This window comes from Dipodomys spectabilis, unplaced genomic scaffold (genome assembly GCF_019054845.1).
Source record: "Dipodomys spectabilis isolate Male_0828 unplaced genomic scaffold, ASM1905484v1 ptg000018l, whole genome shotgun sequence".
NCBI lineage: Eukaryota > Metazoa > Chordata > Mammalia > Rodentia > Heteromyidae > Dipodomys > Dipodomys spectabilis.
Window position 1 is genome coordinate 3,324,346 of NW_024870695.1, and position 21,585 is coordinate 3,345,930.

A 21,585-nucleotide genomic window follows, 5' to 3' on the forward strand; every position below is an offset into this window, starting at 1 on the left:
GAGGCAGGAGAGTGGAAAGAATGCAAGAAGTTGATAGGGAGTGTAGCCTTTCCCTCAAAATCTTATGCAGGAGGACCACCCCTCCCATATGGCCCCCTCCTTAGAAAGTTACTCAACCATTCCTGTTTCCAGCCAGTCTCAACCCCTCCTGATGGTTGCCTGCAGTAGGTGTCATCACCTACATATGCTGGTATAGCCCCTCGATATGGCTGGTCCTGAAGAAAGAAGAGCAAGAAGAGGAGGGAGAAGAGGCAGAGATGGAAGCAGAGATGAGAAGTGATGCTTTCCTTGCTCCATTGCTGTAGTCTGGGAAGACACTGTCCCCATTTTACAGCTGAGCAAGCCAAGACTCTGAAGCCACTCACCTTAAGTGGCAGAGCCAGGAATGTGGCCTTGCCTATCCGGGGTCTCTGTGCTGATCCTTTAGCCACCAAATAATGAATTTGGGGGCCTAAGGGCTAGATGGAAATTCAGTGAGCACCTGACAGCAATTATCATGTGTCTTTAGTCACAGTGGATCCTGAATATTCTGCTTTGTGGGCAGAGGGAAGAAAAGGAGGAGAGAAGAGAGGATGGGGGGGGGGGAAGGTAAAGGAAGAAGAAAAGGAAGATGAGGATAAGAAGGGAAGAGAAGAAGGAAAGGAAGAGAGAATGGGGAACATAAACTGTTGATGGAGAAAGATGGAGAAGATGGTTTTGAGGCTTCGAGTCCCTTGACTACCCCCTTGTCCTGAGTTTTCTTCTCCTTATAGCCATAGTTCCTATTTCCTCACACGACCCTGCTGGGTATGAAGCCTGGGCCTTGTAAGCAGATGCTCTACCCCTGAGCTTCACCTCTAGCCCAGAACCTTGTTGGGTAGGCTCTCAAAAGTAGTCTGACTGGCCAGAGCTAGCCCGTTGGTACTTGGCCTTGGGTTAGGTATCAACCTGCAGCCAGATAAGGACTATAACCTACCCAGACAGAGAAGGAATGGAGAAAATACGCTAGGCTGGGACTTCAATAAGAAGCCATTGCAAGGTCTCTGCCTCTAGAAGGGCTCCACAGCTCTCTCAGGTCTTTCTTCCCCCAGGTGAAAGGAGTCAGGGCACAGTCTGTCACTTCCATTCTACAGATCAGAAAACCACAGCCCTGAGACAACAAAGGGCCTTCCTTAGACCACACAGTCAATCGCAGAGCTGAGAAAGTGCCAAGCTGACCCAACTTCCATTTCTGTTCCTGTGCTTCCTATCCCTCCCCCAGGACCTGCTGAGATACCCCCACCTTGCTCTGCTCTGTGAGTCAGCAGCCAGGCTCTCTCCAATGCATTATTTAGCTCTAGATAGGCCGTTAGCTCCTGTTACACTGGCTGCAGCCCTGGGCACCTGCCCTGCCCACCCTTCAGGTGACGTGGTGGGTGAGCACCCTACCTGGTCTCAGGAGATCTAGGCTCCATCTCAGTCTCAATGCAGGTGTCTGGAAGTCTAGCACAGGTGGTATCCCCTTTCTGGCTCAGTGCCTTCCTTTTACACTGGGGGGTCCTAAGCACTTCCGCTGGGGGGAAGTGAGGCACAGGAAGGTCTGAGCAACATCAACAGTTATTGACACTGTGATTAACATCAGGATGCTCACTGGGCCTCACTGGCTTCTCCCACTGTCCTGTAAGCAACACCCACACATTTTCCACCACCACCAAGTGAGGGTGAAACCCAAGGCGGCTCTAGAGGAGATGAATTATGGATCTGCCCTCCCGGAATGTTGGCCTCGTCCCTCCCCAAGCCACTTCAGTCAGTCTCAGCTGCTCAGAGTCTGAGAAGGCCACGGATTCAGCTGCAGACAGGAGACCTAGCAGGTCCCCAAGTCCCCAAACCTGTGACACCGGCCCCAGCCCAGTAGAAGCAAGAGGCCACCATGCCGAAGGAAGAAGATGAAGAGAAGAAAGCCAAGAAAGGGAAGAAGGGGAAGAAGGCCCCAGAGCCGGAGAAGCCCAAACGGAGCCTGAAGGGCACATCTCGTCTATTCATGGGCTTCCGAGACCGCACACCCAAGATCTCCAAGAAAGGCCAGTTTCGGAGTGCATCAGCCTTCTTCTGGGGCCTCCACACCGGCCCCCAAAAGACCAAACGCAAGAAGAAGGCCCGCACTGTGCTTAAGTCCACTTCCAAGCTCATGACACAGATGCGCATGGGCAAGAAGAAGCGGGCGATGAAGGGCAAGAAGCCCTCCTTCATGGTCATCCGATTTCCAGGCCGGCGTGGTTATGGCCGCCTGCGGCCCCGGGCCCGGTCTCTCAGCAAGGCATCCACGGCCATCAATTGGCTCACCAAGAAGTTTCTCCTCAAGAAGGCTGAAGAGTCGGGTAGCGAGCGAGCCACAGTAGATGCCTGGCTCCAGCGTTCAGGCTCCCACATGGGTTCTCAAAAGCTCCCCTTCCCATCAGGAGCAGAGATCCTGCGGCATGGAGGCCGGCTCCGCAGGTTTCCTCGCAGCCATAGCATCTATTCATCTGGGGAACCCGTGGGCTTCTTGCCCTTTGAGGATGAGGCACCATTCCAGCACTCGGGCTCCCGCAAGTCACTGTACGGGCTTGAGGGCTTCCAGGACCTGGGCGAATACTACGATTACCATCGTGAGGGGGATGACTACTATGACCAGCAGTCACTGTACCACTACGAGGAGCAGGAGCCCTACCTGCATGGCTACGGCCCCTACAGCCCGGCCTGGCCACCCTATCACGACCACTACTATGGGTATCCACCTGAAGACCCCTACGACTACTACCACCCTGACTACTATGGTAGCTCCTTCTACCCCGGCTACGGCTATGGCTACGGCGATTATGAGCCCCCCTATGCACCCCCATCGAGATATTCATCTCCTTACAGCTACCATGACACATTTGAGGGTGAGGCCTACCCATACAACTACTACCTGGATCCCTATGTACCTTATGATCCACAGTACCCGCCCTATGACTTGCCATATGATGCTCCCTACAACGTACCCTACTTCGATCCCTATGGGGTCCCCTACACCGTCCCCTATGCTGAAGGCATCTATGGTGGTGGGGAAGACGCCATCTATCCTCCTGAAGCACCATATCTTTATCCAGAAGAGTCGGCCTTCATGTATCCCTGGGTGCCACCACCCATCCTATCACCCCACAACCCGTATGCCCACCCCATGGATGACATCACAGAGCTGGAGGAGCCGGAAGAGGCCAGTGGGGAGCGGCAGAGCACCTCCTTCCGTTTGCCCAGCGCTACCTTCTTCGAGCAGCAAGGTATGGACAAGCCCGCCAGGTCCAAGCTGTCGCTCATCCGCAAGTTCCGCCTCTTCCCACGGCCTCAGGTGAAGCTATTTGGGAAGGAGAAACTGGATGTGCCCTTACCTCCCTCCCTGGACATTCCACTGCCCTTAGGAGACGCAGAGGAAGAGGAGGAAGAGGAGGAGATGCACCGGGTGCCTACGGTGCCCTATGCCTATCCTTACTGGGGCTTCCTCTCACCACGCCAGCGAAACCTCCAACGAGCCCTGTCGGCCTTCGGTGCCCACCGCAACATGGGCTTGGGCCCTGAGCTTAGCCACTCCCCACCCCGCCCAGCCACCTCATTGGCACGGTTTCTTAAAAAGACACTGTCAGAAAAGAAGCCCATTCCTCGACTCAGAGGCAGTCAGAAGGCCCGAGCAGGAGGTCCTGCAGTCCGGGAGGCAGCATACAAACGCTTTGGCTACAAGCTGGCTGGCATGGATCCCGACCGGCCCAACACGCCCATCGTGCTGAGACGGACGCAGCCACGAGCTTGCAACAACAACAACTCTCACCACCCGCCCTCGCCCAGGCCAACACGTCGGACCCTCGCCCACTGGAGTGCACTTGTCTCCCCTCCAGTGCCCAGACGAACCCCCAGCCCTGGCACACTACCGCCTGCCCCACCATTCTCTCCCACCCTCTCTGGGCTGCCCCGGCCAGTCTCTCCCTACGGGTCTCTTCGACGGCACCCCCCACCCTGGGCTGCACCATCTCATGTGCCCCTGACACCCCAGGCAAATTGGTGGGCCTTTGTGGAGCCTCCTCCGGTGAGACCAGAGGTGCCCCCTGACCTGCTTGCCTACCCTGCACCCCGGCCCTCATTCAGGGGTTCCCGCCGCCGCCGAAGGGCATCCTTCGGCTTCCCTGGGGCTTCCCCACTGGCATCTAGGAGGCGGGCCTGGACCCCCCTGCCCTCACCCCAGCCTTCACTGAGAAGCCTACCAGGCCCAGGCTACCGCTCACCCTTGGGGCCCCTGTCCCCTCAGCTGTCCCTCCGAAGGGGCCCCTTCCAGCCACCCTTCCCACCCCGTCCTCGACAGCCTCGATCACTACGGGAGCCCCTGGTGCCACACCGATCCTCTGGACGCTCGGGCCCACCCCGCTCCCCAGTGCTAGGTTCTCCTCGGCCACCCTCACCACCCCCGATGCTGGCCCACAGCCCCCGGCACCGGTCTCTCAACTTGCCCTCGCGCCTCCCACACACGTGGCGGCACCTCAGCGAGCCGCCCACCCGGGCTGTGAAGCCTCGAGTACGTGGGTCCTTCCACCCACCTCCCAGTGCCGGGTCCTGGAGAGCAGCCACAGGGCCCCGAGAGCATCAGGAGAGCCAGCGTGAACAGGAGGATTCAGAGACACCCTGGACGGTGCCCCCACTGGCCCCCAGCTGGGATGTGGACATGCCTTCTACCCAGCGCCCATCCTCTCCCCGGCCAAGAGGTGTGGGCAGCCTTCGAGGCTTTGCTAGGCCACCTCCTATGCCAGAAAACCCCTTCTTCCAGCACCTGGGCCCTGTGCTACCTCCCACTTCCCAGCCTGAGGATCCAGCCTCTGACTCGACTAGTGTCTTCCTGGGCAGACACCATGATCCAGGACCTGGACAGCTCAGCAAGTCAGCTGGCCCAATCTCTGAGAATCCTGAAGAAGAGGCCACACCTGGAGATCCTCAGACATCAGCAGAGCCAGAGCCCCAGACCCTAACACCTCCCAAGGATGCTCCCCAAGAGCAGAAGGTATTCAGGCGCAGCCTTTCATACCCACTGGCCACATGTGACCAGACAAGAGCCTTATGGCCTCCATGGCGTCGCTGGAAGACCCTGTCCAGAGCCCCAGCCCCCTTGGCACCCACTGGGGCCCCAGTGCCCCTGCCCAAGGCAAATAAACAACCCCAGGCTGGCGCTGCACGATTTGCTGTAGTTATGCCCCAGGTACGGGGTCTGAGTTCTTTCCAGAGAGTTGGGCCTGCAGCCCTTCAGCCTCCTGAACAGCCTGCCCAGGATCCCAAACACAACCTGGAGCCCCAAGCCTGGAGTCTGTGCCCTCCTCGCCGCTGGCTGCCAGCAGATGCCCACCAGCACTGGCTACGAGTGCACACCCGTTCCCAGTCCCACCGCGTGAGCCTGGGAGCCACCTGCCTATCCCTCCGGGACCCTTGGAAACAGGCTTCCTCCAAAAGCTGGCCAAACAAGGTATGGGGTGCAGGTCAATGGGAGGGTGTGGCAGTTCTGGCCTAGGAAACAGGGCTGGAGGTACTCTGCAGAGCTGCTACCTGCATAAGCCTCAGTTCCCCATCTGCAAGGTGGTAGAACAGCTTGAACCGCCTGAGCCTCCTGAAGGAGAGCTAAATGAGAGGAGTCCCAGGCAGTCCTTGGGCTGAATGATTCTGGACTAGGTGAGAGTGGCAGCTCCAGTCTTCTTATTGCCAAGTAGAGAAACTGAGGCCCAGAGGATCCACGGTGGATGGTGGCTGAGCTAGGAATTCATCTGAGCCACCTATGAGGTACAGATGCCCAGCCTGTGCCTGCCTGCCACGCACATGGAGGAATGCGAGCCTGATGCCGGATGGCCCTCGGAGGAGGAGGCGGCGGGTGGTCACCGGAGCCTCCCCCGGGACATCCAGAATAGGCGGGGCAAGCAGGCGGTGGGTGCTTCTCAGCCTCTGCAGACAGTGCCCGGTGCAGCGGGCGGCCAGCCGGCCCGGCAATGACAACTGGGGCAGCCTGGCTGCTAGGGGGGCCCTGGCCCCGGCGACGGGTGCCCCGCGCCGTGTGGGCTGCAGCGTTGCGGGAGAGGGGCGCAGGGCGCCCGGGGGTGAGGGGCAAGGATGCCTGGGCCCTCCTTACCCTGGAATACGTGAGTGGCTGAATTATTTAGGGTCTGCGGCCTCTGACGAGCACGTGGGCAGATGGGTGGGCCGAAGGCCAGGGCAGAAAGGGTGATACTTGTTGTGCCCTACTTAACAGCCCAGGGATAGGCATGCAGCACTCAGGTCCTCCTGGTGTCCCCTTGCCTGCTCAGGGGAGGGTGTAGCTGGGATGAGAATGGTGGCGTTGCACATGCACACACTCAGAGTTATGTAGCGCCTCAAAAGGCCGCTGTGCCTGGAGATCCATGAGCATCCGCTACAGCCAAAGGTGGACAGCAAGGATGTGCCATGTTTGAGCACCTGCAGGTGTAATGTTTTTGCTTCCCTTCTGTGCATGCACATACCCATGTGCACAAAAACAGGCACTGTGGATAGCCTGCAGCCCAAAGGTGGCATTCAGAATCCTCTTCTCCAGACTCCTCAGGTGGAAAGACCCCAGCTCACATTAAGTGGACAACTGAGTGCGTGCCCACATGTGCCTATGCCCCAGCCAAGCACTATCAGGCTGCACACGTAGCCACCACATCCTATGAGAACACAGGTGTGCACAGGCTCTGTGAGCGAACAATACCATTGCACATGGGTCCACATATGGTGTCCACACATTTAACCCGGATGGTGCAGTCCTGGGGCAGTCTCCATCTTGGAGGTCCCTAAAAAAGACACAGATATCCATCAAGTTGTCACACACGCTAACACACAGAGTGTTCTGGGGAGGAGGATGCAGATACAGAGTAAGCTGAGATTGAGAGGGATCAAATGCATATGTGTGTGTGTGTGTGTGTGTGTGTGTGTGTGTACATGTGTGTGCTCACCCCCTGGACAGGACACTGGAGCTCACAGGAGGACTCAGGACTCAGGGACACTTTGGCACTGAGGACAGACTATGACCCCATGTGTAAGGGCTGCACATGAGCTCCATCAGCCACTATGTTTTATAGCAAAGAGGCCTGAAGGACACACTGGGGCTGGCCTTGGGGTTTGTTCCCTCTCTGACAGTGGGAGGGGGGGCCAGGTATGTCCAAACCAAGGCAACTCTGAGATGCTCTCCAACTTGCCAACCTCACCTCCCTCTTTCTCTCTCTCTCTCTCTCAGATGCACTCCATCCGGAATCTGCCTTCCGTGCGGTCCCGAGAGCAGCGCAGAGAGGACGGCGTAGAGGACATGACCCAGCTGGAGTGAGTGGGTGGAGCCAGGGAGGGAATCACTCTAGGGTCCCCATATGCCTAGCCACATGGCCTGATATCTGCCTCCCAGAAAATTTCAGAGCCTCTGTTTCCCCATTTACAGAATGGGTACCAAGAAGTTTCACAAAGGCCAAATACATGCAATTGAAATCTCTGTGAATCAGACAGGCTTCAGCTCAAGTCCCGTTGCTTATCAGCCAGACCACTGGGGCTTAAACTCAGAGTCTTGAGCTTGCTAAGCAGGTGCTCTCCCACCTGAACCATGCCCCCAGGCCTGTTATTTTATATTTCTGTGCTTCTGTTTCTCGGATTTCTCAAGGACTGGCATGTTTGAGATATTCAAAATATGAGGGTCATGCTGGCTACCATCATTATCCAATCACACCAACTAAGACTCAGGTTTCCCACCTTGGTGTCCCCTAACCCCCAACAAAGTAGACACAATAGTTACCATGCCCATAGGACAAACAAAGAAACTGAGGCACAGTTAGATGAAGTAACTTGCCTAAGATCTCACAGATGCCAGTAGTTCATGCATATAATCCTAGCTACTCAGGAGGCTGAGATCTGAGGATCATGGTTCAAAGCCAACCTGGGCAGAAAAAAATCCATGAGATTCTTATCTCCAATTAACAATCAAAAAGTCAGAAGTAGACCTGTGGCTTAAGTGGTAGAGCATCAGTCTTGAGCAAAAAATAAGCTAAGAGACAACACCCAGGTATTGAGTTTAAGCCCCAGTACCATAATGACAACAACAATGAAATCTCACAGATGGTTATTGACAAACAGGTCTTGAACTTACCTGCCTGACCAAGGCATTGTACACAGTAAGGAAGGGCCCACGCTAGTCAGGCCCCAGGGCACTGACAGCCTCTCCATGGCATTCCAGGGACCTCCAAGAGACTACTGTGCTGTCCAATCTCAAGATCAGATTCGAACATAACCTCATCTATGTAAGTCCCGGAACTGATGGGCCCGAGGCCCTGCTTAAGAAGGCAGCTGCTTCCTGGTGTTAGAGGTAGTACAGTTTTCTCCTGCTGCGCCCAGTGTAACCTGTGGTATAAACACTGGGATTTCACTCTTTCAACATAGAATGTTAGAGCCTGGAGCACCAAAAATCAGAAGTCTTAAAACACAGTCTTGTATGGTGAATGCAGAAACAGAGACATAGAGACAGGGAATCCAGAAATATGTGAAAACCCTCCCCCTCCCCCACATGCTGGGTATCTGATGGGTAAAGCTTACAGAGTCCTAGAAAGGGGTGGCAGGCGTACAAGGGGCTCCCTCTCTCTAAAATGACAGAACAGAGGGCCGTAGAGCTGGATCCACAGAGAAGAAAGAAGAGACACACAGCTGTTCCCCTGGCCTCCCTGACCCCCTCCCTACTCCAGACAATAGAGGTTTGACCTGGAGGCATAGGCTTCTAGAGCCTGGACCTGACCATGAATGAGCAAAGTGGGCAGAGGCAGACATAGCTAGTATTGCAGGATCACAGCTATGAGACCTGGCTCACTCCATAGCCTCAGCCTGAGCAACACCAGAGACCACACTATTAGACCACAGGACCCCTTCCCACTGTAGATAGTAATATGTCCCCTTGGAAAGGGGGGGGGGCGTCTAAGCTCCTGGAGCAGGAAAGGGAGGGCCACTTTAAACCCATGGCACTGAAGCAAACTGTCTGTCAGCAGACATACATTGGCAGCATCCTGGTGTCGGTGAACCCATACCGAATGTTTGGGATCTACGGGCCAGAGCAAGTGCAACAGTACAGCGGGCGGGCCCTGGGAGAGAATCCCCCGTGAGTGTCTTCAGACTGGGGAAGGGCTGCCCTGGGGTGTCCAGGATCATGGGCTGGGTTGATAGGAATGGTGAACACCTCTGCTCAGTTCACCGTCTCTCCCCCTCTCTCTTCCTCTCTCTATAGGCTTAGCCATGGTCTTTCTGGAGGCCAGTGAGGTTTAGGGTGGGGGTGCGGGATTGTCAGGGTTGTCTGCTTGGCTAGACAGAAATCCCATTCCCCACTTCCAGGGGCTTGGATGAGGAGACAGGACTAGCCAGTGACACCTAGTGGCCTGTCTTCCCCAGGCACCTCTTTGCGATTGCTAATCTTGCCTTCGCCAAAATGCTTGATGCCAAACAGAACCAGTGCATAATCATCAGGTGAGACAGACTGTGTTTGGGTAGGGGACCAATGGCAGGACCTTGGACCTCAGGTCTGCATCCATCAGACCTGCTGTGAGACCAAGAAGATCACTGGGGCAGATCCAGAGAAACAGAAAAAAAAATTAACTTTGCTCTGCCCCTTTGCCTGACTAGCGGAGAGAGCGGCTCTGGCAAAACTGAGGCCACGAAGCTGATTCTGCGCTACCTGGCTGCCATGAACCAGAAGCGGGATGTGATGCAGCAGGTATCTATCTGTCTATCCCGGAGTCCCAGCTAAGCACTTTCGCTGAACCAATATCATATGCTCCTAAGAGGCCAGTCTTCTTGGCCCCCCTCAGAAGAGGGAGAGGCTGAATTCCAGGAGGGTGGTGGATCTGACCCAGGGATGTTCTTTCTCCATCCCTTCTACCCTCCTGTGTTTCAAAGGCAGCTTTGGGTTCCATGCCTCCAGAACTAGGTCACAGTAGAGATCATACAAGCAAGGGATTCAGCCTATTTCTCTGGCTCGGCCTTACCATCTGGGGCCATCATATTTTCATACTCAGAGCCTATGCTGACCCAATGGTAAAAAGGCAAGACACATCTGAGTGCAATGATGGTACAAAGCAGCATATGCCGGGCCATGTGACAGAGATTGCTAAGTCCTCTGGACCTGGGAATACCAGAAGCTCATCCAGGTCAATAAAGGTTTGGTGAGGACCTACTATGCTCACAGACAAGACAGCAACCATCCAGACAAATGCTCATGCTTTTGCAGGAATTCCATTCTAAATGGAGAATGCAGAAAGGAAAAGAAAAGTAATAATTTATAGTTATGCAAAAATGATTTTTTTATAAATAAAGTGTGTCAGATTGTCATATTCTAGGGCCATGCGTCAGCCCCTAGACCTTGGGCACTGGGTTCTTCAGACTCACAGGTTTATGCCATAGGGGGCCCAGAGAGATCCCTCGATCCCACCATAGTCTTTGGCTCCCTGTGGGGTGAAGAGGGGACTTTATCATTGACTTGCTTCTATTCTTTTCCCTTATTTCTTTTCTTGCTTCCCTGGTGCTCCTGAAGATAAAGGTACTGTGTATATGTATGTGTGAGCATGCATGCATGTGTGTATATGTTAGTGCATAGTGTGTGTGTGTGTGTGTGTGTGTGTGTGTGTGTGGAAGGACTGACTCATCCTGGGGACTTGTGGTCAGGGGCTTCCCCATAAGCATCCTAGTATCCTAGGGTGCTTCCAGAGAAGGGTATGAGAGGGAGAGCATGGATGGGGGCCATGGGTGGCACTGGGGAGACCCTGGGGCTCTACAAGGAGTCTACTTCAGGTCGACCCTCACAAAGTGGGGCTCTTGAAGGAGGCCATACCTGCCATACCCAAGCCCCCAGAATAGTGTCCAGCTCTTCCATGCACACCTGTCTTCTTGGGATCCAGATCTTGGAGGCAACACCCCTCTTGGAGTCCTTTGGTAACGCCAAAACTGTCAGAAATGACAACTCCAGCCGCTTCGGGAAGTTCATGGAGATCTTTCTGGAAGGGTAAGTAGAGCCATGGCAGGCTCCCAAAAGCCTTGCAGAGACCCCTGTATCCCTTGAAAACAGTCCCAGGCCAAGTAGCCAAGCAACAGCATCACTGACCCCAACATCAACTGTTCTTCTGGTTGTGTTTCCCCAGGGGCGTGATCTCTGGTGCCATAACCTCCCAGTACCTCCTGGAGAAGTCTAGGATTGTGTTTCAGGTGGGCTGGTCCCCGGGCCCAGGGAGGAGGTGGGCACAGAACTCAGAGTTTGGCACAGAGTGGGGGGAGGAGAGGGTGGCTTGACAGATATCAAAGCAATGAACAATGCACACTAATGTGTACATGTGAACCTATGACCTCATGGCTTCTTCTCCCCTTCCCCTATAGCACTTGGCTCTGCCACCAGGCCTCTGGGCCTCAGGGCCTTTGTGTTCACTGTTTCCCCTCTGAGGCATTCTCATCTCTGTGATACCTGTGTGGCCAAACCCCCGCATCTTCTTGCCCAGAGAAGTGAACCCACTTAAAATACAGCCCTCTCCACCTACCACAACTCCTACCTTTCAAGGTTTCATTTCTCTCCAAAAGCTTTTCACCAGATTTTTTACCTTTAACCAGTAATTTGCTGGTTCCATCTTCCCAGCTTAGTAGATCAGCTGTATTAAGTTAGGGACATCCATTGGTCTGCTTCCTGCTGGGTCCCAAACTCCTAGGGCAGGGCCCAAGGCACAGGAAGTCCTCAGCCAGAATTCCATGTGTGCACATGTGGGCTGCTGATATACATGCATGTAGGGGTGTGTGGACAAGTAAAACTGAGAGAAGATGGTTGTCTTTATCTGCCCAAATGGTTTTCTGCCATCCATCACACCCAAGGCTTCTCCTCTTCCATCCTAGTGGGTGCCAGCCCGGGAAGTGCTGGGCAACCTTGGCACGTTTGTGTGTATGTGTGTGCATGTCCACATACGGTGCGTGCATCTGAGCATTGCACAACTGGGGACCACCAAGGTGGGCAACTCCCTTCTCTGCAGGCCAAAAACGAGAGGAATTACCACATTTTCTACGAACTGCTGGCTGGGCTACCTGCCCAGCTCCGACAGGCCTTTAGCCTACAGGAAGCCGAGACCTACTATTACCTGAATCAGGTAAGCATCTGGGCAAATTCGAGAGCCCCTCCATAGTCCTCAGGCCAGGAGATTCCAGCTGTGGTATCCTAGTGGCTAGAGAAGAGGACAGGCTTGGGGAAGGCATCTCCCAGAAGCAAGGAGGCCAGGAAATGTCACGTCTAAATCAGAGGATTTAGATAGACCTCAGCAAAACTGGCCAACATGAGGTCACCCCCCCCCATCCTGTACCTCAATTTCCTCATCTGGGAAATGGGGACAACACAGCACCACTGTGCAGAGATGCACTGAGGCATTTCCTGTGTGTCATGAACTTAGCCTGTAGCCTGAGCTACAGTTTTTATTTTCACCATCACTAACAAAGACTAGGGACAAGCCACTGCTCCATATCACATGGAGTCTATGAAACCCCATCCTAGCTGGGCACAGGTATCTCATGCCTGTAAGCCTAGCTGTTCAGGAAGCTGAGATCTGAGGATCACGGTTCAAAGCCAGCCCAAGCACAAAAATCCCCATGAGACTCTTATCTCCAATTAACCACTAAAAAACTGGTAGTAGCACTGTGGCTCAAGTGGTAGAGCACTAGCCTTAAGATTTGAGGCTCAGGAATAGCACCCAGGGTTCAAGCCCCGAGTTCAAGCCCCACAACCAAACATACAGAGAGAGAGACAGAGACAGAGACAGAGAGACAGAGACAGAGAGAGACCCCATCCTGAGCCACCTCTGACTCACCTGGGCCCTAAGAATTAAAACAGAGAAGCTGGGAATGTGGCTTTGTGGTAGAGTGCTTGCCTAGCATGCATGAAGCCCTAGGGTCTATTCCTCAGTACCACATAAACAGAAAAGGCCAGAAGGGATACTGTGGCTCAAGTGGTGGAATGCTAGCCTTGAGCAAAAAGAAGCTCAAGGACAGTGCCCAGTTCCTGAGTTGAAGCCCTAGGACTGTCAGAAGAAAGAAAAAGAAAGAAAGAAAGAAGGGGCTGGGAAGGTGGCTCAGTGGTAGAGCGCTTGCCTTGCATACCTGAGGCCCTGAGTTCGATTCCTCAGCACCACATAAGCAAAAAGAAAAAAGCCGGAAGTGGCGCTGTGGCTCAAGTGGTAGAGTGCTAGCCTTGAGCTAAAGAGCTGAGGGACAGTGCCCAGGCCCAGAGTTCAGGCCCCCACAACCGGACCCAAAAAAGAAAGGAAGGAAGGAAGGAAGGAAGCAAGGAAGCAAGGAAGGAAGGAAGGAAGGAACTGAACCAGAGCCAAGGCCATATGGCCAGTCAGGGAAGAGTAGGACCTGGTGATTTCATATTCCCCAGCCAGAGTCCCTGACCCCAGCTCCTGCCCTTGCCCAGGGTGGGAACTGTGAGATCTTAGGCAAGAGTGACACAGATGACTTCCGCCGCCTTCTGGCTGCTATGGAGGTGCTGGGCTTCAGCGGTGAGGACCAGGATAGCATCTTCCGAATCCTGGCCTCCATCCTGCACCTGGGCAACGTCTACTTCGAGAAGTATGAGGTGAGCCTTCACAGGGTCAGCACCCAGGACACAGTTGTGTCTATGACCATGGTTTTTTTTATTCATTTATTTATTTTGGTACTGGGGACCAGACCCAAGGCCTTGCATATGCTGGGAAGGAATCTACCCCTAAACTACACTTCTAGCTTTTCCACTCATCTTAATTACTGTGATATGCTTCAACTACCTCTCAGAGCTACCTTCACTCTTTTCACACACACACACACACACACACACACACACACACACACACACACACACAGAACTCAAGGCCTTATGTTCTTGCTTGGCTTTTTTTGCTCAGGACTGGTGCTTTACCACTTCAAGCCACACCTTCACTTCCAGCTTTTTTTCTGGTTAATTGTAGATAGAAAGCCTCATAGACTTCTGAACGGGCTGTTTCAAACCTTGATCCTCAAATCTCAGCCTCCTGGGTAGCTAGGCTCAGCAAATCTTCCATTTCTTTTCTTTTTTCTCTTCTTTTCTTCACTCCTTTCCTTCTCTTGTTCCTTTTCTTTGGTGCAAATACCATGGCTTGAACTCAAGACCTCCCACTTGCACTTAGCTTTTTTTTTTTTTTTTTTCTCAAGGCTAGTGCTCTAGCACTTGAGCCACAACTCTACTTCTCTTCACTCTTTTCTTTTCCAGACTTTTCCCTAGCACGTCTAGCTTGTTTCTGTTTTTCACCCAAACGTTAAGCTCAGCATGTCTAGTCCACAGCTTACTGCCCTTCGTGTTTTGCATAGACGGATGCCCAGGAGATAGCCTCGGTGGTGAGTGCTCGGGAGATCCAGGCCGTGGCGGAGCTGCTGCAGATCTCTCCTGAGGGCCTGCAGAAAGCCATCACCTTCAAAGTGACCGTGAGTCCGCTGCTACTGGGGCCTGCCAGGCCAGAGCAGTCTTTCCTGTGGGGCATCTTCCATGGGTATCTCTCTTCTCCTCTCTCCGACTCTGTTCGTTGTCCAGAGTTCTAACCTCAGACCCCAGAGGCCTTATACTCACCATCTGAATAGTGAACATGGGAATAGGCTGTTTCTGTGCCTGGCATTCGCTTCATCTTTTTATACCTGCACAGGTACTCCCTCCACCAGGAAGCCTTCCCTGACCCCTGGCTGGATAAATGCCTCTTCTGGGTCTTCAAGTCTTAAACCTTCCCCCTCCCTGGGTGATTCCATTGTGGAGTATGTCTGTTGACACTCCTCTCCTCCATTAGATCAGCAGTCACACTCCAGCCAGCAGGAGGAGGGGGAGTTCTGTCCTTCCTAGGGCCAACTGCATACCTAAAACCAGTCACACCATCTCTCCAGCCTTCCTTTTCCTTTCCCCTCACCCCCACTCCTCCAGGGGATTCCTGGAGGTGGTGGCCAGCCAGTTGTCACTCAAAAGCCATGTCTCTCCCAGGAGACCATGCGAGAGAAGATCTTCACACCTCTCACTGTGGAGAGTGCTGTGGATGCCAGGTGAGGCTATATTCCTATCCCTGCCTAGCCCCTGACGCCCAGCACCTCTGCCCCGTGCCCCACCCAGTCGAGCAAGGACTCTGTTCTAGGGATGCCATCGCCAAGGTCTTGTACGCGTTGCTGTTCAGCTGGCTCATCACCAGGGTCAACGCGCTGGTGTCCCCACAACAGGACACACTGTCCATTGCCATCCTGGATATCTATGGCTTTGAGGTAGGGCTGTGTGAGTGGGTGAGGGGCAGGACACATTGCTGTATGTGCAATTCCCTACAAGGGACCCATCCCTTACCATTCTTTGTCCCATCTCCCTGTTTTCCTTCATCCATTCTCTAGGAGCCCTCCTCCCCACAAGCTCCTAGGAGGGAGTGGGTAGCACGAAGGAAAAGACAAGACCATGGTCTGGCCCTTGGCAGCACCCAGTGCTGGGTAGAGAACAGTGGGAGTGGGTAGAGAGAATAGACTCTAACAGACTTGTGTGAAGAAAGGCATGAAAAAAAGGTAGCCAGGACTGGGAACTATCAGAGGGACCCTTTTCCTCAGCTGTGCTAGAGTCAGAGGCTTTCTGCAGGGAAGGGACATTCCCGAAGACAATAAAGCCAGTATTGCTGGTGTAGTAAATAGTATATGCAAAGGCCAGGAGGCACAGGAGACCATGGGTCTAGGAGCCAATGTCTTTTTTTTTGTGTGTGTGTACCAGTTCTGTGGCTTGAACTAAAGCCCAGGTGTTGTCCCTGTATATTTGTACTCTGCCACTTAAGCCACAGCTCCACATCAAGCCTTTTTTAACTAAAGAGTCACATGGACTTTCCTGCCCAGGTTGGCTTTGAACCTTGATCCTCAGATCTCAGCCTCCTAAGTAGTTAGGATTACAGACATGAGGCACCAGCATCTGGCTCCAATTTTTTTTAGTTTGGTACTGGGGTTTGAACTTGGGACCTTGCCTTGACTTAGCTTTCTGGCTCATGGCTAGTGCTCTACCACTTGTGCCACACCTTCAACCTGGCTGGAGATGGAGTCTGGTGGACTTTACTCCTCCAGGCTGTCCCTCCAAGTTTTATCTTCCCACTTAGCTAGGATTACAGGGGTGAGACACCAAGGCCAAGGAAAGACCAAGCAGGCCAAAGAATGACCAAGTTCAACTTCCCCATCCCCCCACAGGACCTGAGCTTCAACAGCTTTGAACAGCTATGTATTAACTATGCCAACGAGAACCTTCAGTACCTTTTTAACAAGATCATCTTCCAGGAGGAGCAGGTGTGCAACCCATCCACCCTTCTGTCTCTGTCTTCACTGGCCAAAGGGACTCCTTGAAGATAGACAAGGACATACAGGTTCCACAAGGGCAGTTCCAAGTTGTCAGGAGACTCATAAAGGAAAAGCATTCTAAGCAGAGAACTGGGAAATGCTCAGGCCTACGTTGCAGAGGCGAAGGTATTGGGATGCTGTACCTAGAGAAGAGGGGCAGCTCTTCTTGTCCTTTGATGAGCCATCCCAGGCGGAGAGAGCAGCAGGGCCCTGGGAGTTCAGGTTGTTAGGGGTGAACCCCCTGATCTGGAATGCATGCAAGCAGAGCTGTTTAACCAGCTTCCTTCTGGTGACTGGGCCACATGGCCTGCAGGAGGAGTACATCCGGGAGCAGATCGACTGGCGGGAGATCTCCTTTGCTGACAACCAGCCATGCATCAACCTCATCTCACTGAAGCCCTATGGCATCCTGCGCATCCTTGATGACCAGTGCTGCTTCCCACAGGTGAGCAACATGCACCAAAGTAGCCTGCCAAGGTCCTCTGTGCTTTGGCCTGGGTTGGGGAGTAGGGTGGGGGCGGAGACAGTGTCATAGGACACTCACCCTACCATTCACAATCTTGGATGAATGGGGTTGGATGGGGTCTGCAGGTGTTTGGAGGAGGCTGTACCAGCTTGGGTAGTCCCAAGTAGCTTCCTAGAAGAGGTGACCTGGGATTGGGCCTCAACTGCAGATCATGAAGCACAGGACAAGATGGCAGTGGGAGGGCACCGGCGGCTGGACTAGAAAGAGGCAGCTGGGAGCAGATTCAGCAGCATAGGACCCACTGAGACCTTGATGCCTAGATAAGGCAGCTGTTCTAAAACAGGGATGTGGACTACCATGGAAAGCTGTGGGTTGTTCCTCTCCAGCACCCACCAGGGAGCAGTCAGGGCTGGAGAATTTAACACCAGGCTGGGAACAAGTGCCCAGGCCCGCTGATCACCCCCTGGCCCTGCCACCCACAGGCCACAGATCACACATTCCTGCAGAAGTGCCACTACCACCACGGCGCCAATCCATTGTACTCCAAGCCCAAGATGCCCCTGCCCGAGTTCACCATCAAGCACTACGCTGGCAAGGTCACCTACCAGGTGAGCGCTGAGACAGCCTAGCCAAAGGTGTTATGACTCCTCTGTAGGATGAAGACAACACAACCTGGCCCCAGCCATGCATACCTGTTTCAGTCCTGCAGCTCCTTGCTCTGTAACCTTGGGCAAATGGGGCTGGAAACAAGCCGCTACTGTGTTATCCAGATACCCTGCTTCGAGACTACACAGAGTAGGGATGGAGGTAAGCAAGGACCAGCTTCCACCACTCTATGGGTCCTCTTTCCCAGGTGCACAAGTTCCTGGACAAGAACCATGATCAGGTGCGCCAAGACGTGCTGGACCTGTTTGTGCGAAGTCGCACTCGGGTGAGCATACCTGGCCTCCACTGGGTGTCCCCTGACCCCAGCCCAGCCCCTGGAGGCTCCTCCCCTGGAAGTGACCTTTTCCAGTGTGGCCCCGCCTCTGTTGCCACACCCATTTCCTCTTGGCTGCACCCCCAAACTGGGTTCCTTCTGCTAGTGTGAGAAATGGGAAGGTACCTACCCTGTTCTCTCTCTGGTATACCCCAGCCAGGGGCCAGGATCTGGCCTCACTCCCAACCTGGATCCTGTACCCACCCTGCCTTGCCTTGCCCTGTCAGTTCCACCATCCTGGCCCCGCCTCCAATTGGGCCCCACCCCAACTATCCAAGTCCTGTTTCCCCACCCACCATTCCTGTCACGCCCTTTTTATTGCTAGCTTATTCCTGCCTATTCAAGCCAGCCTTGTTCTCTGCGTGCTTACTGGGCATGGGCCAAGTTGTTTGTCCAGAGCCCTCTCCAGTGTGACCATGAGGCCTGCAGAATGCTAGCAGGTCTTGAAGGTTTTGCAGGGTCCCATGTCCCAGCCCCACAACTGGTCAACAAGCAATGATTGCATGTTCCTCAAAAGGAGTGGGAAAACACAGTGTCATTATGGAGTGGCCCCTAGGAAGCCTTGAGACCCTATGTTGTGAACCTCACAGGCTATGATGGCACAGAGGGCGGAGTCTCATTGTTTCTCAGACTTCTTCAGTCCAGGGACTTAGCTCTGTTTTCTCTCTTCCCTCATTCATCTCGTTGGACCATCCAGCTCTGTTTTCCCTGTGGTCTCTTGTCTCCAACGCTTTGCCTTGTTCCTCTGTGCTGCCATCCCCCCAGGTTGTGGCCCACCTCTTCTCCAGCCATGCTACACAGGTTGCCCCTCAGCGCCTGGGCAAGAGCAGCTCTGTTACCCGACTCTACAAGGCGCACACAGTGGCTGCCAAGTTCCAGCAGTCACTCCTGGATCTGGTGGAAAAGATGGAGCGGTGGGTAGGGCAAGGAAACAGACGGCCTGGCCTCCCCTTCCGTTCACCCTATGATACTCAGTGGGTGAACACCTTCCTTTTTTAAGGTTTCACATCTCCTTCCCCCTGCCCTTGCCCAGGTGCAACCCCTTGTTTGTGCGTTGCCTGAAGCCCAACCACAAGAAGGTAAGAGCCAAATGTTTGATTGTGCTGTGTGACCATGAGAAAGTGGCTTGACCCTTCTGGACCTCCATTGAAAGTGCCTAGGTGGGCTGGGTACTGGTGGCTCCTGCCTGTAATCCTAGCTACTCATGAGGCTGAGATCTGAGGACCACAGTTCAAAGCCAGTCCAGGCAGGAAAGGCCATGAGACTCTTAGCTCCAATAAAACTACTCAGAAAAAGTCGAGCCGGGCACCAATGGCTCATGCCTATAATCCTGGCTACTCAGGAGGCTGAGATCTGAGGATGGCGGTTCAAAGCCAGCCCAGACAGCAAAGTCCATGAGACTCTTATCGCCAATAAACCACCAGAAAACCAGAAGTGGTGCTGTGGCTCAAGTGGTAAAATGCTAGCCTTGAGCTGAAGAGCTGAAAGTCAGTGCCCAGGTCCAGAGCTCAAGCCCCTAGGACCGACCAAAAAAAAAGAAAAAGAAAAAGAAAGTCTAGCAATGACCAAGAGAAGCTCAGGGACAGTATCCAGGCCCTGAGTTCAAGCCCCAGGACTGGCAGAAAAAAAAAAAAAGTGCCTGGGTGAGCCAATGATCTTCTCTGGCCATCCCTCCAGGAGCCCGGTCTCTTTGAACCAGATGTAGTGATGGCACAGCTACGCTACTCAGGGGTACTAGAGACTGTGCGGATCCGCAAGGAGGGCTTTCCAGTGCGGCTGCCTTTCCAGGTGTTCGTTGACAGGTACCTTTGTTTGGATAGCTCTTAGCCTCATGCACCCTACCTAAGCCCCCATAGCCTTAGGAGTCTACAGTCCAGGACCTGTCATGTCAGGTGCAGCCTGCTCAGGCTGTACACTATAAGACATATTCTTTTACTTGATAAATACATCTATTGTTTTGCCTTTCCTCCCCCTTCCCGCATCTCCCCTCCTTCCCCCCCCCCCCCTAGTTTTATTATGTCTATTGAGTCCATAGAGGGGTCATTTTAATGGGTATTCTGACAAGTTTCCAGCAGATGGCAGTGAGTGTCTTGTTCTGCTGAAGTCACCTATTAGAATTTTCTGACATCCAGTAGTCTTGAGGGAGGGCCTGCCATTCTCTAATAAGATACTCTAAGTGGAGACACCAGCTGGGACTGGGCCTCCTAGACATAGGATTGCTGTGGGAACCTGGAGTCATGTGTCTCCTGGGGTTGAACTGATGACCTCAGGCTGAGTTAGGAGCACCCCTCCCTCCCCCCAGGTTCCGCTGTCTGGTCGCCCTGAAACACGATCTGCCCGCTACTGGGGACATGTGTGTGTCGGTGCTGAGCCGCCTGTGTACAGTCATGCCAAACATGTACCGCGTTGGAGTCAGCAAGGTGTGTCCTACCCCACAGTCAGCCCTTTAGAGACCCCAAGTTCAGGAATGTTCCATTCCTGTCCCCAAACCAATCCAGTGGACCGTCAGTGCCACTTCCAGACCTTTGTCCAAGTGGCTCCTGATGCCTGGGTACCATCACCCCTGTGTTCACAGCTTCGGACTCCTTCCAGCCCAGCCCCGGCAGGCTGCCTGGTATCTGGGGAGGGCAAGCCCCCTCCAGACTCCCGGCTCTGACTTATCTCCCACCTGCTCCCCCTGCTCTCAGCTATTTCTTAAGGAGCACCTGCACCAGCTGTTGGAGAGCATGCGTGAGCACGTACTGAACCAGGCAGCCCTCACCCTGCAACGCTACCTGCGTGGCTTCTTCATTCAGCGCAGGTTCCGCTCCCTGCGCCGCAAGATCATCTTGCTTCAAAGTCGGGCCCGAGGCTACCTGGCCAGGTGCGGGACCCTTGGGGCCCTAATGGGTTTGGAAAGTTCTGAACTCAGAGGTATGCAAGCTGAAAGGGCCTTGCAGTATGGAAGATCAGAGTCTCCGTCTCTGCTTTTCTTTTTTTTACCTCCTTCCCCCCTTTCCTCACTTCCTTCCTTCCTTCCTCTCTTCTTTCCTTCCTCCCTCCCTCCCTCCCTCCCTCCCTCCCTCCTTCCTTCCTTCCTTCCTTCCTTCCTCAAACCCCCTCCCCTTACACCTTTTGTTCTAGTGCTGGTGCTGGGGTTTAAACTCAGGTCCTGGGCTGGGAAGGTGGCTCAGTGGTAGAGCGCTGCCTTGCATGCATGAGGCCCTGGGTTCTGTTCCTCAGCACCACATAAGCAGAAAAAACCAGAAGTGGTGCTGTGGCTCAAGTGGTAGAGCGCTAGCCTTGAGCTGAAGAGCTGAGGGACAGTGCCCAGACCCAGAGTTCAGGCCCCATGACCGACAAATAAATAAAAATAAATAAACTCAGGTCCGTGCACTCTTACTTGGCTTTTTGTGCTCATGGCTGGCATTCTACCACTTGAGCCACAGTCCATTTCTGGCTTTTTGCTGGTTAACTGGAGATTATGGTTTTGAACCTCAATCCTCAATCCTCAGATCTCAGCCTCCTGAGTAACTAAGATTACAAGCACGAGCCACCAGAGCCCAGTTTACATCTTTGCTTTTGGATACTCCTCCTCCATCTCCACACCCTCTAGACTGATGGGTGGGGATTCAGCTGAGAGGGACTCCCCCCTACACCTTCTCAGGGACCCCAGCACTATGATCTGATGGGAAGTACACAATTGGCACAAGGTTAATCCAGACCATACTGCTTGATTTGCTGTGTGGCTTTGATCAAGTGG

The 21,585-nt window shown here is 53.8% G+C and overlaps 1 protein-coding gene across 1 annotated transcript in view; it reads left to right on the forward strand.

Annotated features, from left to right (window-relative positions):
* The first annotated feature begins 1,888 nt into the window (after window positions 1-1,888).
* The window catches only part of Myo15a (myosin XVA), a 52,313-nt gene continuing 32,616 nt past the window's right edge, over window positions 1,889-21,585 (forward strand). The window contains exons 1-23 of the mRNA XM_042673945.1: window positions 1,889-5,476; window positions 7,250-7,332; window positions 8,231-8,294; window positions 9,030-9,139; window positions 9,427-9,501; window positions 9,658-9,748; window positions 10,565-10,570; window positions 10,929-11,032; window positions 11,169-11,232; window positions 12,039-12,152; window positions 13,472-13,633; window positions 14,380-14,493; window positions 15,035-15,093; window positions 15,183-15,306; window positions 16,252-16,347; window positions 16,712-16,843; window positions 17,347-17,472; window positions 17,718-17,795; window positions 18,609-18,757; window positions 18,877-18,922; window positions 19,521-19,645; window positions 20,146-20,263; window positions 20,531-20,706. Coding sequence (XP_042529879.1) covers window positions 1,889-5,476; window positions 7,250-7,332; window positions 8,231-8,294; window positions 9,030-9,139; window positions 9,427-9,501; window positions 9,658-9,748; window positions 10,565-10,570; window positions 10,929-11,032; window positions 11,169-11,232; window positions 12,039-12,152; window positions 13,472-13,633; window positions 14,380-14,493; window positions 15,035-15,093; window positions 15,183-15,306; window positions 16,252-16,347; window positions 16,712-16,843; window positions 17,347-17,472; window positions 17,718-17,795; window positions 18,609-18,757; window positions 18,877-18,922; window positions 19,521-19,645; window positions 20,146-20,263; window positions 20,531-20,706 — 5,804 coding nt within the window. The remainder of the gene's footprint in view (window positions 5,477-7,249; window positions 7,333-8,230; window positions 8,295-9,029; window positions 9,140-9,426; window positions 9,502-9,657; window positions 9,749-10,564; window positions 10,571-10,928; window positions 11,033-11,168; window positions 11,233-12,038; window positions 12,153-13,471; window positions 13,634-14,379; window positions 14,494-15,034; window positions 15,094-15,182; window positions 15,307-16,251; window positions 16,348-16,711; window positions 16,844-17,346; window positions 17,473-17,717; window positions 17,796-18,608; window positions 18,758-18,876; window positions 18,923-19,520; window positions 19,646-20,145; window positions 20,264-20,530; window positions 20,707-21,585) is intronic.